General features: G+C 34.7%; 1 protein-coding gene across 1 annotated transcript in view; it reads right to left on the bottom strand.

Annotated features, from left to right (window-relative positions):
- The window catches only part of LOC101895597 (syntaxin-binding protein 5), a 103,930-nt gene that overhangs the window by 34,683 nt on the left and 54,101 nt on the right, over window positions 1-15,146 (bottom strand). Inside the window, exons 2-14 of the mRNA XM_005179334.4 lie at window positions 14,200-14,457; window positions 13,816-13,913; window positions 13,543-13,731; window positions 6,967-7,101; window positions 6,833-6,896; window positions 6,559-6,766; window positions 6,410-6,485; window positions 6,194-6,348; window positions 5,903-6,084; window positions 5,638-5,802; window positions 5,263-5,571; window positions 5,051-5,190; window positions 3,332-3,509 (exon numbers count right to left, since the gene is read on the bottom strand). Of these exons, the coding sequence (XP_005179391.2) occupies window positions 3,332-3,509; window positions 5,051-5,190; window positions 5,263-5,571; window positions 5,638-5,802; window positions 5,903-6,084; window positions 6,194-6,348; window positions 6,410-6,485; window positions 6,559-6,766; window positions 6,833-6,896; window positions 6,967-7,101; window positions 13,543-13,731; window positions 13,816-13,913; window positions 14,200-14,322 (2,022 nt within the window). The 5' untranslated portion in view covers window positions 14,323-14,457. The remainder of the gene's footprint in view (window positions 1-3,331; window positions 3,510-5,050; window positions 5,191-5,262; window positions 5,572-5,637; window positions 5,803-5,902; window positions 6,085-6,193; window positions 6,349-6,409; window positions 6,486-6,558; window positions 6,767-6,832; window positions 6,897-6,966; window positions 7,102-13,542; window positions 13,732-13,815; window positions 13,914-14,199; window positions 14,458-15,146) is intronic.

Consider the following 15,146-nt stretch of genomic DNA (forward strand, 5'->3'; position numbering starts at 1 on the left):
CTGCAATCTACCTTTGCAAGAGTTGGTTCATATGTGTCTACAATTGTTGTCTCAGAAATAACGCTCATTCATTCAAAAACTTGATTTAATGTTTTGAAGAAAAAATTATTACTTGCATTGAAATGGTAAAATATGCATTGCATTGAAATCTGAAATATTTATAGCATGATTATTTTTTCAAGATCAAACATGATTTGATGTTCTATTGAGTCTTGTCGCTCCATCAAAAAGTTTCAAGATTTCAACATGAAATTTTGATACAATATCAAATGGAACATGTACCTTCGTGTAAATAGCAAAGAAACAGATGGCAGATAAGCAGTGAGCCATAGAACGGAACATGAGAGCAGTCCTGTGCTCTCCTTAACAAATAGATACTTAAAATAGGAGAGTTAAAATAGATCCTCTGTTAAATAAAAATTCTCTAAAAATCACACACATCTAGCAAGACAAGAATAAGTCCTAACGCTAATAATCCTACATAAGAGACAGACGCTCACAAATGAACGAGGACAATATGCTCCAAATGGGGTTTGAAAATGACACATTAGCTGATTAGACCCATTCCCACATACACGCAATGTGGTCTGGTAGCGGCTATGATCAAAAATGTAATACATTTTGCCGTTAGTGGGACCTGACCGCAAAGTCATGTCAAAAACAACCTACAAAATATATTACGGTCACTTACGCTACTAACAGTCATCCCTCCTATCTTTGTGCACAAGTACATCTGTACAAAATTATTATATACTGTGCCCCTCACTCTGTTGGGTCCCTGGACACTGCAACATATCTGGCAATGAATCGGCCGATGAATTGGCCAGACGCGGATCTGAGTCAGTAGATCTAGAGTACAGTAGATGTAGAGTGCAGTACTTGGAAGAATTGGAGCTCCCAGTGAAGCCACCCTTATGCCAATTCTTCCAAGTACTGCATAAGCACTATCGTGGGAGATTTTAACAGAACTGGCTAACTGGAAGGGGATATAATGTCTCCAAAAAGATTTGGCTGGTGAACTCTGAAAGGAGAACAAGGTCACTCATATCCATGACGAAGCTGGACTTGAAGCTTGTGGTAGGCCTAATTACAGGACACTGCAACATAAAAGCCATGACTTCCAAATTCTGCCACTGTCCAACTCTTATCAGAGTGGAACAGAGGCTACTGGTAAGCAAATTCTGCCCGGTCATTCTTCAGTTAGTTAGAATACGAAAATGGCTAAGGACGACACGCTGACTACACCGTGGATGCACAGCTACAATACCCAAAGTAACCACTATTTCAAAAAAAAATTATATGTCAGTGTTTACTGGCACCGAAGGCAGCGCCAAAATTACATTTCTCAACATATTAGGATTAATATAAGCTGGGGCAAAATATAAGTCATTCTCATTCCAGTCACTCGAAACTCAAAAGCCACAATACTCTAACTTAACTTGGATGGAGTTCGTGAAGAAAAACTCCATATCTCATATCATTTTAAAACAGCTTTATTTAGAATCATGGGATAAATCCTGTGTTGTTTGAAGCATTAGATTTAGAAGAGATCAAGCATTTCTATTTACGTGACCAATGTTGTACGAAAAGGGGGATATACCTTATATCTTCTGGACGTTCGAACGTAGATACGTTGCGTCTAATAAAACGAATAACTGACGGAACCCCCCTTTAAATAAAAAGACAACTTCAAAGCCTGATTCATAACTATGTAATATGAAACACTTTTTGTGACATGAAGTGGCCGCTGGCTACTTTTAATATTATCTATGTATGTATTCATACATTTTATTGCCACAAATCGCGTGAATATCACAAGGATCATTTTCTCCAAAGAATTCATTCAAGGCACTAAAAGAGTTTTAATAACAAAAAAAAAACAGATTTCACAGGTGATGGTTAGTAGTTCAAATTGATATCTATGTATTTACATCTCCGTTAAGAGGTAGATTTGAACAGAATTAGAATAAGTAGAATGGAAAATAGACTGATAGAGAAGTGAAGTAAGTGAGTAGAATAAGAGGATAGTCTTCAAAGAAGAAGAAGAAATAGAATAGAAGGTGAAGTGATCATTTCTCGATGGTGCAACAACAAAATATTTTTAGTTTGTTTTAAGGACGGGATTTTTGTTACTTGGGGTTTTTGAGAAAAGTATTTTCTTTAGGGGTTTGTGCTTGGAAATATTAAGTAAATTCATGCGGGTTGTTTTCGGCTCACAAACACATAGTACTACAACAATTACAAATGTAGAGATGTTAATTATTGTTAATCTATATCAAATATGCCCTAAACAATACAATTATAACGATTGTGGATGGGGGATTGGGAGGGGCGCAGTAGCTCAACAAATGCATTTAACTTTAAAACAAAGTTCAACTGCTTACAACCCACTTCTGTGTGGGAGTGTCTTCTTAATTAGGCTAGGGCTAAGCGGGTTATTTTCGATTAGGGAATTATGGACACAATCGATGATGTACCTCATATTTGAAAAAAAAAAAAACGGTAACATACATCAGCGTTGTATATGTGGGTGTGTACATCAAATGGTTCATATATCATTGGTTCAGCAGAATTAGGTTATTCAAGCCACATTTATAACAACTGCTAAGATTAAGCAGGCATACACATTTGCATCTGTGTATTAGGTTTAGCAATATTGCAGTAATGGAGGTTTACATTTTCAATTACTTTGCGGAAATAAAAGGGCACATTTATTATTTTCTACATTTCGAAATGTTGTGTTTGGTTTCTCTTGGACTAAGGAGGGACTATGCACTTCCACTTTAAATATTGAATGGAAAATATGACATTAACAAACATAAATATAAAAACAAAATATAAAAAAAAACATTCCAATCGGAAAGGAAGAAAAATGTCGAGGAAAAGTTACATGTTAAAAAAATCATAAATAAGTTACCAATTCAATTCTAAGTATCTACCAATTTTTCAATAATACTAAACAAACTAAATCATAGCGGAAAACAAACAAAGGAGGAGATATATGCATATGTAAGTAGGTAAATAACTAAAAAAATGTTAATACGCACAAAGAAGCAAATTCAATAAACTAAAGTATTACAAATGCTTTTGTTTTTTTTTTTTTCATTTTAAATGCTGCCTTAAAGAACTACAGAATGCAATTTAGAATTTAGAAAATTTAAGAAATATATGTATATAATATTGGTATTGAAAACACAAATAATAACATTTGAAGTAATAGTAATAATAAAAATAATTATAATAGTAGTTATTATTTTTTTTTTCGATTTAAACAGCATCAATTTTACACAAAATCACAATTAAGAAAAGAAAAAAGATATGTCTGGCTTACCTGATCGGAGCTAGGCGAACGACTTTGATCGTCTTTTGTTTCAATGCGTTTGGGACTTTTTGGTGTACGGGAATAGGGATCATGAGCACCATATAGGTCAGGACAAGCAATGCTCAGTAAACAGACTTTCTGTATAATATCTATTATTACAAGTCCGTATTCTGTGCCGTAAGCCATTCTAGAAAAAATAAATAAAATACATTATTAAGAGCGTTAAAAAACACGAGTTCACTTAGCTCGTTCGGAGAATCTGTGAGCAAAATTCATTAAAATGAACATAATTTAATGAACATATTTCTTACAAATTATCTGAGTAACTTAGAAGAGATTTACGATCTGACATTTGAAAAACATGTTATATCAAGCCAAGAGGCTTGCACATAAAAAGGTTTCTGTAGAATTTCTCAAGAAGGTATTCTTATAAAACAATTAACTGGAATGACACAACGACGTTATTACTCACACGCAGGTAGAGTTTGTCCGACGGACTTTGGAGGAGTAGCTTGCCTGGTAACCATTACTCGTATATTCCAAAAAAAGATATATAGACATTTTCACTTCACTACACAATTGCAACTATAATTCAGAAAAAAATGTGCCGTAGTAATCGTGTCTCGCAGTTTGTTATAAGGTATTTTTGGTATGTTCTTGGCAGATGTCGCCTGCTTTACAGTATTACTAAGAATGTTAATTGTCCCTTAAATGAAAAGCTTGCTCAATTGCCGTTTCCAAGACTTTTGTCTTTAGTTGACGACATATCTTTCTTGTGAAACGACCGCCTCGAATCGAAGAGGTGTTGTGAAAAATTTTTCTGTTTATTGAGTTGCTGATTGCGGGTTATTATTTGTTATTTTTATTTTTAGTTATTTCAATGGTTGTTTGTTTTTCATAGAATAACTTTATTTATTTTTTCTTTTATATCCTTATCTATGCTTGTAGTTGCCATATTCGCTCGATTGAACACAGGTAATGATTAGCGATGATTGTTATAATTTTTTTCATAATTTTTATTATGTATTTAGTTCAACTTTGTTAAAGGCTGTTTTTATGTTGATGTATGTTAATATAAGGAGTTGGCTTAACTCCAGTTTAGTAAAAACTCTCTAATTTTTTTTGACATTTTTTCCAGTGGTAGACATTTTTTCTCTGATCCCGGGAAACTATTTTTTTGGAGGGACGGACCCGGGACCGCAGACTTTTGACCCTAAATTTCGGATTCAAAACCCCGACTCTAACCGGATCCAATTACCCGATATAGACAATATAGGTATCGTTGGAAAGCTTATCCAACAAGTGGTCACATGATGGGGTAAGTGGTCACGGTTCGGAAATTATAGTCAAATGATCGATTTCTTGGACCCGGATTTTTTATAAAACCCCCAAAAAGTCGAAAAATAGCCCATTATGGGGGATAAACCAAATTGATGCCAAATTATTACTGACACTCTTACCTTTACAAAATGTTACAATTTGTGCTAATACCTTCTTTGAGTCCAGAGAGATATTCTCTTCTGGGTACGTTTAACCGGCTACGCGAACTAAAGTTGTTCTAAATTTAACAGATGTTGTTAATATCGGGTTAGTGGATTGTCTATATCGGGTAAGTGGATCCGTAATTTTATATAAAATGTCTGTACTTCTCAGTGTGGCAGTTCCTGATCTCTCTTGCCCTCGAAAAATTTCCAATGCTTCGTAATTATTTCAAAATTCAATACTTACAATCCGTATGCGGAACTGATGCATAATGAAGTCACTTGAACAGTTCTTTTATTTGGACCGGTTGTCAAACAGACTAATTGTGACTGAAACCCAGGAGGTTTCCTTTGTGCTCCTGATTTTACACGTAATAAGCTATCCGTCTGAAAGATATAGAAAAATACACACACATATAGGGAATTAACAATCCTGACAACTCATTCTTTAAATGTTACCTTATCGGATTCACTAGATTCGGTTTTTTGAACTTGATGTGGTATAAAATCACATTCAGGACTAGTACCATAAATATCGTCAAAGTTCTCAAAGAGTATTGGAATCTCCAGAACCAGCACTTCTGAAGTCGTTTCAACTTTGCGAAATTTAAATAAAATTACTTGGCCCATAGCACCGGCAACGCACAAACGTCTTGACACTGAACAAAGGTGAATCAATTGAATGGCCAGGGGATGTTCTGTACTGCTGTCCGTTTGTATGGATTTGGATTTTTCAAATATTTTTGCCGTTTTTAATTTATACAAAATCTAAAACATTTACAATTAGTAGCGTTGGTTATCAAAGCTTTTGAATTATACAGGGGAAAAAGTTACCTGTAATGAGCCCGCACCAGAATCCCAAAATTTTAAGGTGCCATCTTGATGACCTGTTATGACTATTTCGGCATAACTACAAGACGCTGGCGACCATTCTCCACCTGATACAGGCCATTCCCTTTCGGAGAAACCAGTTTTTTTGGATGTCGTAGTACGGCCAACCTAAAACACACACACGTACAAACAAAAATATTTACACACTCGGAGCACTAAATATAAATCGGATATTGCAACTATGGATATTAATTGCAAGCCTACTAACAGAGTAAAAAGCAGGAACCAAATCCGAGGGGCAATCAGTTAAGTAAGTGCAATATGTAACAGGTGATTCGTGTAAGTCCATGGGATAAGGCGATTCGAAACATGGAAAACCGGGTGTAAGTAAGTCTATTAATACTAAATCATACTGCAGGAGTACTGCTATCGCATATGGTTCTTGTGTTTCTGTTGAAGCAAAAAAAAATACGGAAAAAGACAAACAAACAAGTTAACATCTTTAACAATGACACATACACACTAGCAAAGACCACAGGTCGTCTCTACTGGCACTTACCACTCGTCCAAGGGTTTTCACAAAGAGTTATAAAATCAACAACAGCATGTTCCATTTCTAAAACGGTGGTGGTTTTCCCCACCATAACAGTGATACAGTTCGATTTTGCTCCCTTCTCCGTTGGCATGCCACCCGAAAAAATCGTAAAGGTTTCTCTGTAAGAAATATGTTTGTGGAATTTCTCTTAGATGAACTCAAATGAAAATGATGTCTTACCCAGATTGAGAGGCTTTCAAATCAACTTTGAAAATGGGATTGCATTTTTCTATTGTACCCTCTCTGGATGTTTTGGCTAAAAGAGAATGATATGAAAGAGAAGAGAATGATAAGAACGGATTAGAACAGCAAATGAATAAGAGACTTACCATGAGGATATACTAAAGACTGAGGTTTTGGTGTCGGCCTCATGGGCCATGAACATATGGAACCATCTTTATGCGAGGATACAAAGTATTTTCCTTCATAATGCCATGCTATTGACTTGACTGGATCCGAAGAAACCCATCGTATTTCGGCACATTTGCCCTTCAAATCCCACAGGACCAGCAAACCGCATTCGTATGCAAGTAATAACTGAAAAATATTCCAAAGCAAGCCATTATGACCAAATTAATAAAAATCGCCATAAAATTAACTGACCTTATTTGCATCTATTGGATTATCACATAATGCAATCACAGCACCAGGATGAGTAGCTCTACCCCTGAAATGAAGATAAATCGAAAACAAATCTTTTAGAACCGATTTTCTTTTGCTGCACAATTTACACGTACAATTCAATTGCTTTGTTCCAATTAATAACATAACCGCTAAGGGCAAATGTGTCTATATTGACCACATGAATGTTGCCTTTTTCTGTGCCGACATACAACCATTTGCTTGCCACTGCTAAGTGAATGCATGTTACTCTGTAAGAATACGAGAAAAGTTTTATAAAATCAATAGATAATTGAAATAAATTCGGAAATGAGAAGGAATAATAATCAGTTGAGTCAATATTACAAAAGGTCATATGTCAATATAAGTTTAACACAATTCAATTTAACACAATTCAGTAGACTTTTTTCGCCATATAGGGTAAGTGTACCAGAAGTCGGCACTTTTAGGATTTTTGATTTTTCAATCTTTCAACATTCTGAGTGAAATCTTTCAACTGCTAAAAAATAAAGTTGTTCAGATTCCAAATTTTGTTTAGTTTATTAAATTGGCAAAATTTGCAATTTTACTAAAATAGTAGTTTTTTGCCAGTAGTCGACACCATTTTCCAATGCTCGGCATGTCTATTTGCCAGTAGTCGGCATATGGTATTTCAGTAAAAAAATATTATTTTGTATACTTTTATATATATTTTTATTTCAAATAGTATAAAACAATGCTATATTAATAATTTACAGTTTAATCCAGAATTTGAAATTAATTTCGTTTTAAATAGTGTTTTATTTAATTATCATTACATTCAGTAACGTATAGATTTTCAATTAAAATAAAAATGTGATTGAATAAAAAAAGAAAAAAAAGTGCCTTTCTTATATTTAAAATTTGTGAATTGATATTTTTCTTTAAATAGCCAACATTTTTTTTTTTTCAAAAATGCCACCGCTATCTAAAACGTCAAATAGCTGATTTAAAAAACCTACTTAATTTTGAAAAGTTGGTCAAAAAGCACAAATAAAAGCAACTGCCAACTCAAAACCATTTTTTTATTTGAGTAGTTTTTGGATTATTTTTTAATACTTTCCTCAAGTTTTGGTGAAATTGGTCAAAAATGATATTTTTCTAGTAATCGGCACCCCCTGCCGATTACTGGCAAATCTCTTTTTTTCTGTTCCTAATGTCGGCATTAAATAATAATACAGAAAAATGCTTGATTTGTATATTTTTTAATTATAAAATGATCTTTAGACTGTTATTTACTATTATAAAATATTTCTGATTCCAAAAGTATTAAATTTAGTTTACTTAAATCGATTATTAAGTTGACGCCACCACTAATTTTTTCTTTACAAACAAGCACTATCACACGCGTTGGAAGACACTCACTGACGAAAACCGTTATTCTCCCGTAATAAATGATCGAAGCTCATTGTTTTTTTTTTACAGAAAGAGAGCAGAGAACACTGTTGACTTTTTTTACAATTATTTCATTATTTGGTCAATTCTATTCTTAGTTATTTATGTCTTTTAATGGGCAAAAAAAAAAAAAAAAAAAAAAACTCAGCTATGTTTCACTTTTATATGTTACGCTGTAAAACAAACTCAGAGTGGAGAAATTAATTGGGCGATGGCACTAGTTAGTGGATCCGAATTACAAAAGGGTTCCCAGCATTTGATATAGATCTTTGAAATTTGACAAAAACATTATGAATCGTTTTGGAATCTTTGATATTAAATATGGGTCATATCGGTTCATAGTTACCGTAAAATGCCAAGTATTTAATTTAATCCTTAGACGAATGATTTTAATAATTTGTTGTTGTTATTGTAGCAACTCATACTGCTGTGTTCGATCTGACTCTTCTCAATCGGATTCTGCCTTTTAGTCCAGTCTCAAATAGCATGCAACCTGTACGGTTTGGGTCCACAAGAAGACTGGTGAGTAGGTTTGGCTGGATAGCGAAAAAGGTGCAACGTGTCATGTGGTCCTGTGCCACAAACTGGACAGATGTTCTGCACATCACTGTTGATCCGGGTCCAATAGGAATTAAGGCCGCTGCACCATCCGGATCTTAGTTGAGCCAAAACTACTCGGGTTTGTCGGGGCAGCTCTCGCTCTTCAGGTGCGATGGGAGGGGGATGGTGAATACAGATACGGATACTGAATAGATCATAAAGGTCTTTCCTTACGTGCCTGGGCGGAGGTTGCCTATCCACCAGATAGTGATTCGGATGGCTCTATCGGTAACACCCAAGCAGGTATTGCATTGACAGCATTTTATTATGCTGTCGCGCCGCTAAGACCTTCGCCTCCACATGTAGATGGTCGACAGATGTCATGAGGAGGCACGCTGTTGTGGTTCTAAGGGGGGACTGAATATTTTTCCACTGCGTAGCACTAACGTTGACGGACCACACATTTCAATACTTTGTGTTAATCCTCGATAGCTAATGAGGCATTTCAATGGTCTCCAGAATCTTGAACTTAGTTACTTGCCTCGAGGAGAGGAGCCAAGGTATTACTATAGTAAGGAAAAAGTTTAGTCCGATTATTCCTTAGGGAGCATTGTATCTTTTACAAATTGACGTCTTTTTCTGCAATTTCGAGTTTTATGTTTGCGAAAGCTTAACAACAATAATTATAATTTCGTTGTCTTCTCTGGCATATAAACAAGTTTTTTTAGCATCCTACTATGTACACATAAAACCTCTTTTATCAATTAAGTGTACGTGTTCGGTTTTCCATATGACCATATGGCTACAGAGGGTACATATCATTTATCGAAATTGCGGTTTTAGAACCTAGGGCCAACCTAGGGGTGGACACCCCTAGCTGGTGCGCCCAATTGAAGGAAGTATCCAATTTTTTTGCCAAACATGGTACATCATAATGTTATTGTCAAGCTTAGATCGAGTTCGGAGATAAGCAATATCGGTCTATTCTTCTGGTACCTCCCACACAAAAAATCAAATTTTTCAAGGAAAATAATTTACCTTATAGTATAATAACCTAATTTTGTGCAAACTTCAGGTGCGAAAACTAACAATAGCACTTCATCAAGTACCTCCTCCACAAAGGATCAAAATTTTGAATAATTATAATTTTTATAAAACGTGAAAATGAGAATCGTATTGTCTTAGAAATTTCGAACATATCACTATTGCTACCAACGCAATCTCTGGTATGAAGAACACATAAAACGAACCAGTCCTACTGATACCTACCCTACAACCGGTCAAAATTTTGAGTAACGAAACTCTCATAAAATATCTCCCTTACAAATGTTTGAATATCAAAACGCTCATAAAATGCGAAATAAGCATTCTTGGTATATCCAAATATTTCACTCAACCAGATGTAAATTTGAAATTTATCGGCGCGACGTAATATTTATATCAAACTCATGTCAAATGCGACATAAACAACATTGACCCACTCCCTCAGAACCTCCCCCATAAAGGGTCAACAGTTTGAATAATCATAACAAAAGTCAAAGTATATTTACATAAACGGTCTGCGGTCAGATAAGAAAATTGTTCACTTGTTTTTTTTTTAAACTTTGTAGATATTGACTCCTTGCTCAGAAAGACTGGGTCCGCAAAATTATACTTTTAAAACTTTATAAATATTTTTCTTATTTCTAAATAATATTTGTAACGCCAGTAATTTTTTTTGTTTTCAAAAATTTAATAATGTGACACTACATTTTTGGACAAGATTCGTACGATTCGTTTACCCCATGTATATAAATATGATATATATACATGGGGTATACGTATGTATGATAGGAAATGGTAATACAATAGTCCCTTTTATGTTGTTACTTTCGTACGAATCCTCTCCAAAAATGTAGTATCACATTATTAAATTTTGGAAAAATATATAAAAAGTGTTTCCTTTTGTGCAGGCTTAACTAGTAGTTTCCCTTTTAAGAACGGGAAAATGGCGATTCAATCGACTCAAGAACAGAATTATAATTAGAATCAAAAGTTGTTTTATTTAAACTGGTTAAACTGTATTCTAGGTAATGTTGGGAAAAATCTTGTCTTAGAACAGCATTTAAATTTTGAAAATTCCTGTCTTCAACTGTCGTAGACTACCATTCAATTAGTGGATTAATGAACATGTGCACAAACTAGAACATATTTGTAGAACACAATGTCACACATTTTTACGCACAGAAACACAAAACGTTTACCATTGCGAGAATGGTGGGTTATGGAGGTTTATTATTTCTTCTCTTTTGTTTATTTACAAGTAGTTTCCATGTAAACAAGCCCTCCCAAGTTATAATAATTTTTATATTACGCCCCAACTTATTATCGCAGGGTAAAACAATTAACATCAAATATGACGACGTTGTGACGTTTCTCAATGACAAATATGCGTAGTAAGTCTCTCTGTTACGAATATTTGTATTTGGAACATACACCCTCCTGGCGGTCGCCTATAGGTCATTAATATGTAATTACGTTCAATCTTTGTTGTATCTTAAAAAAGGTTGCAAAGTTCACATTGCCATTGGCTGTGGTCGTGAAATAAGCAATCGTATAAGAAATATCAATTATATCACAACGCCCCAATGCTTACCTAATAACCAACAAAAATAACATGAAATGTTAGCTAAAATTTCGGTATCCTTACGAAATAATTAGCTTCGTTTTTGTCTCGCCTTGTTGGCGCTTTAATAAGGACACTTAGCATTAAATTAGATCCTGTTCTACATTTGTAGGTAGTTGCTTTTACTATTTCGGACCAACGGAATTTGTTGGGCATAATTTACCTAAAAGGGTTTTTTATTCTGACTTTTGGCGTCGATACAGACATTGCCCCTAGAGAAGCAAATATAAAATATCTGTAAAACTCTACATATTCGGTGTAATTGAGAAGGTGAGTCTTTACATGTTTCTAAGGTAAACATCTAGCCTTAGAAACTTGTAAAGACTCGCCTTGTAAAGACTCAAATATTTTGAAGAAAATATATATTTGTACCAGATATGTTCTCACTTGTGGCAATTGAAAAAGATTAAAGCCAACATTAGAGCAAAGATGACTCACAGCTCTAGGACGAGATTTTCTTTAATTCCTGTTGAGACAACAATTCTAAGGTTAAACGGAATAAAGCTAACAAAACGTTGAACTAAAGATGACAAAAATTACTCGTATTTACTTCTTAAGCTCCTGATCATATCAGCCAATATAAGAATATACATACTCGCCAAAGAAAGAGATTCAATTCATTTTTATTTACCAGATCCCTGCAAATATTAACGATAATTGGCAATATTCAAAATCAATGGTTTTGTTATCATCTTATGTTTCTATCAATATGTCATTACTACTACATGACTTCAAGGAAGATAAAAGTCTGACAAATTATGTTTTTCACAAAACCATTTCTCCAGTCCCATCGCTAAAGTAACTTTTAGTAGTGTCGAAAGTGACACGCCTGGTAGTCATTCACAAGTGGAACAGTTTCTTTATTCATTGTTATATTAGAAAGCGATATCACATTCCTATCAGCAATCGCTTTTAAGTAAAGTTTTCGTCACCGAGTCTATAAAAAATATTTGAAGGGATGGAATGCGATGAGAATACAAGTGGACATTTCTAACGCTGAAAAAAGAATTCCAACAACTAATTACACCAATGCAACCTAGTGGCCATTTTCGAAAACATGAAAACAAGAAGCAAAGTCTTCAAGTCGTTAGCCGACCGCAATTGGGGCAGAACAAACAGATCTTCTTAGTCCTATATAATGTAATTACTGCGTCCGTGGTTAGCCATAGAGTTTCAGTATGGCCGGCGAATACTAAGATTCAGAACAATATTTATTGTAATTCGAGAATTTCTTTTGAATAATGGGAATTCCAAATTGAATTCTTGAGTTACGGTTGAAATGTTACGAATTTCAAAGGGAATTCTTGAATTATAAATAAAATGTTTCAAATTACGTTGCCTAACAGGCGACGAAGAAGTTTTTAATTGTTAGCTGGAAACTGCAACGAGGTGACCCGTCAGTTTTACAAGTCTATAATGTAGGTTTGACGAGTATCATTGGGTCTTAAGATATAGCAAAATAGTAGGGGAATTATATTGATAAGCCCCTCAAACCACCGATAAGCTATTGTAGCAGATGCTTCGAAAAGACTCTCATCAAACAAGCTGGTAGGAGATGACACTTGAAACCCGGTTGCAGGGTATCAAAAGTCATCTGGCCAGGAATCTCAAGAAGAAAAATCTGCTCCCTACTATCAATTACCAGGTCAGACATAAGAATAGCGGTTGGCATATTGACGAAAGGCAGCACAGGTACCCTACGTGAAAATTGTAAAAATGTCATCCTGATCACTGATGACATTGATTATGAAGCCGAGGTGATAAATTGGAGATAGAGGCCCTAACGTTTTCTAAAAGCATCACCTGGCTATCTAAACTACCCTATCATTGCAATGTTGGATGGATGGATATTTTGTATTCGATACAGACAGAGGAAGCTCAAACATCACACTCCATCCTACTTTCTCAAGACCGAAATTTTGAAGGATCAGTTGAATATGAAATAGTACTTAATATTTGTGTTAATAGTTTTGTGACAAGAGCGGATTTCGGTTTCCTTGCCACATCTCTCAAAAATTAATCACGAAAAAATGAAAATACAATCATAAATGTCAATGTGATTTTTTCCTCTTACCTTTCTCGTTGGAATTTTAAACTTTGTATGACTTGAGGTACTTTTTGGCGTATATTCCACAAATGTATTGTATCGTCAGCGGTCACAGTTACCAGTTTGCCATCGTTGACAATAAATTCGGATAAAATGACGGCGCAAGCAGATTCGCCTTCATGACTAACATGGGTATCCACGCCAGGACGTCCCAATCTTCGGAAAATAATCAAAACAAAACCGAAAATAAAAGGAAAAATACATAAGTAAATGGAATCGCATAATTAAGGCTCTACATACAATCTTAGACTGCCCGATTTGTCGCCAATGACTAACAGCCGTTGTACAGGATCAAATGCGAATGCCGATGGGGAATAAGGAAATCCATGACGAAAGGTCTAATCGATTGAAATTTAAAAATATAATAAATTAATAATTAATAAAGATCTTGAAAGATGAAACAAATACGATTATGCAAAACAAACACAAAAAACGTTGGTTGTCTTAAAATCGGCCATAGCCGCGTGTGTCTTATGATAGCCTAGTTCGAATCACTACCAAATAAAACAAACGCCAACTATAGCCAATTTGATTGGAGTATCGCTTTTCTCACACACACATACATACATATGTGACTTTGTTTATATTTTCACTTTGAACACAAACCGTTCGCAGCTCTCCTACCTTCTTAACCGCAAAATGTTCTGGTCGTAGTGTTTCATGAATCTCCTGCTCTTGTCGTGCTGTTTGTGGCTGAACCGTATTTCGAAATCCATCAAGAACACCTCTGAATGTGAACTTTTTCATTTTTTACATATAGAATGCGGTTGTAGAAAATATGCTGTGTAAAGGAATTTTTGTTGCTGCTGTCTTCTTATTTGGTTGCTCTCAATTTTGATAGTAGCTTCGTCACCAATCTTACAACAAGTAATCCATTTGTCCCTGAAAATATAAAGGGGGAAACAAAATGATAAATAAATCGACGAAGACAATTTTTAATATTGTGAAATTATAAAAAGACAAATTTTTGTATTGGTGAGCTTTGGCAGTCCAATAGCACTTATATCGCAGTGAACTGAGATTACCCAGGAAAATTGTGGAGCGGCATGTGTCATTTTCAGCATTGCAAATAATGAAGAGGGTATCATTATTAGTAGGTCATACAAAATGGCAAATATACACGCTCTCCGTTAATGGCAATTGTTAATGAGTTGTTATAAAAAAACTGCACTACAAAATTACTTACTTTCAACATACCAAGTAATATGTAATGGAGACACAGAGTGTACATATCCGACAGCAAACAAACCAAAATCTGAAAATATGACGAGTTTGCCGACGTTGATACAAATCGTTAAACGACGATTTATATTCGTCGGAAGATCGCCAGTTTAATTCATCCATGAGGCAAACAAAACAATGGTGTGTTGAAATAATTGAACTCTGTAAACCTATTCTGTAACTTTTAAATAATCTTGTTATTGTCACAAAAACAAAATAAACAAATGATTCTTTTGTAAAATAAAAGAGGAATGAGGAAATCGTTAAAAAGTTACAGAATAGGGTCCTTACAATATAACAACTGTTTTTATCGATTTTTTGATACGGCCAAAACGTGTTCATCGAAAGAA

Source organism: Musca domestica, unplaced genomic scaffold (genome assembly GCF_030504385.1).
Source record: "Musca domestica strain aabys unplaced genomic scaffold, Musca_domestica.polishedcontigs.V.1.1 47, whole genome shotgun sequence".
NCBI lineage: Eukaryota > Metazoa > Arthropoda > Insecta > Diptera > Muscidae > Musca > Musca domestica.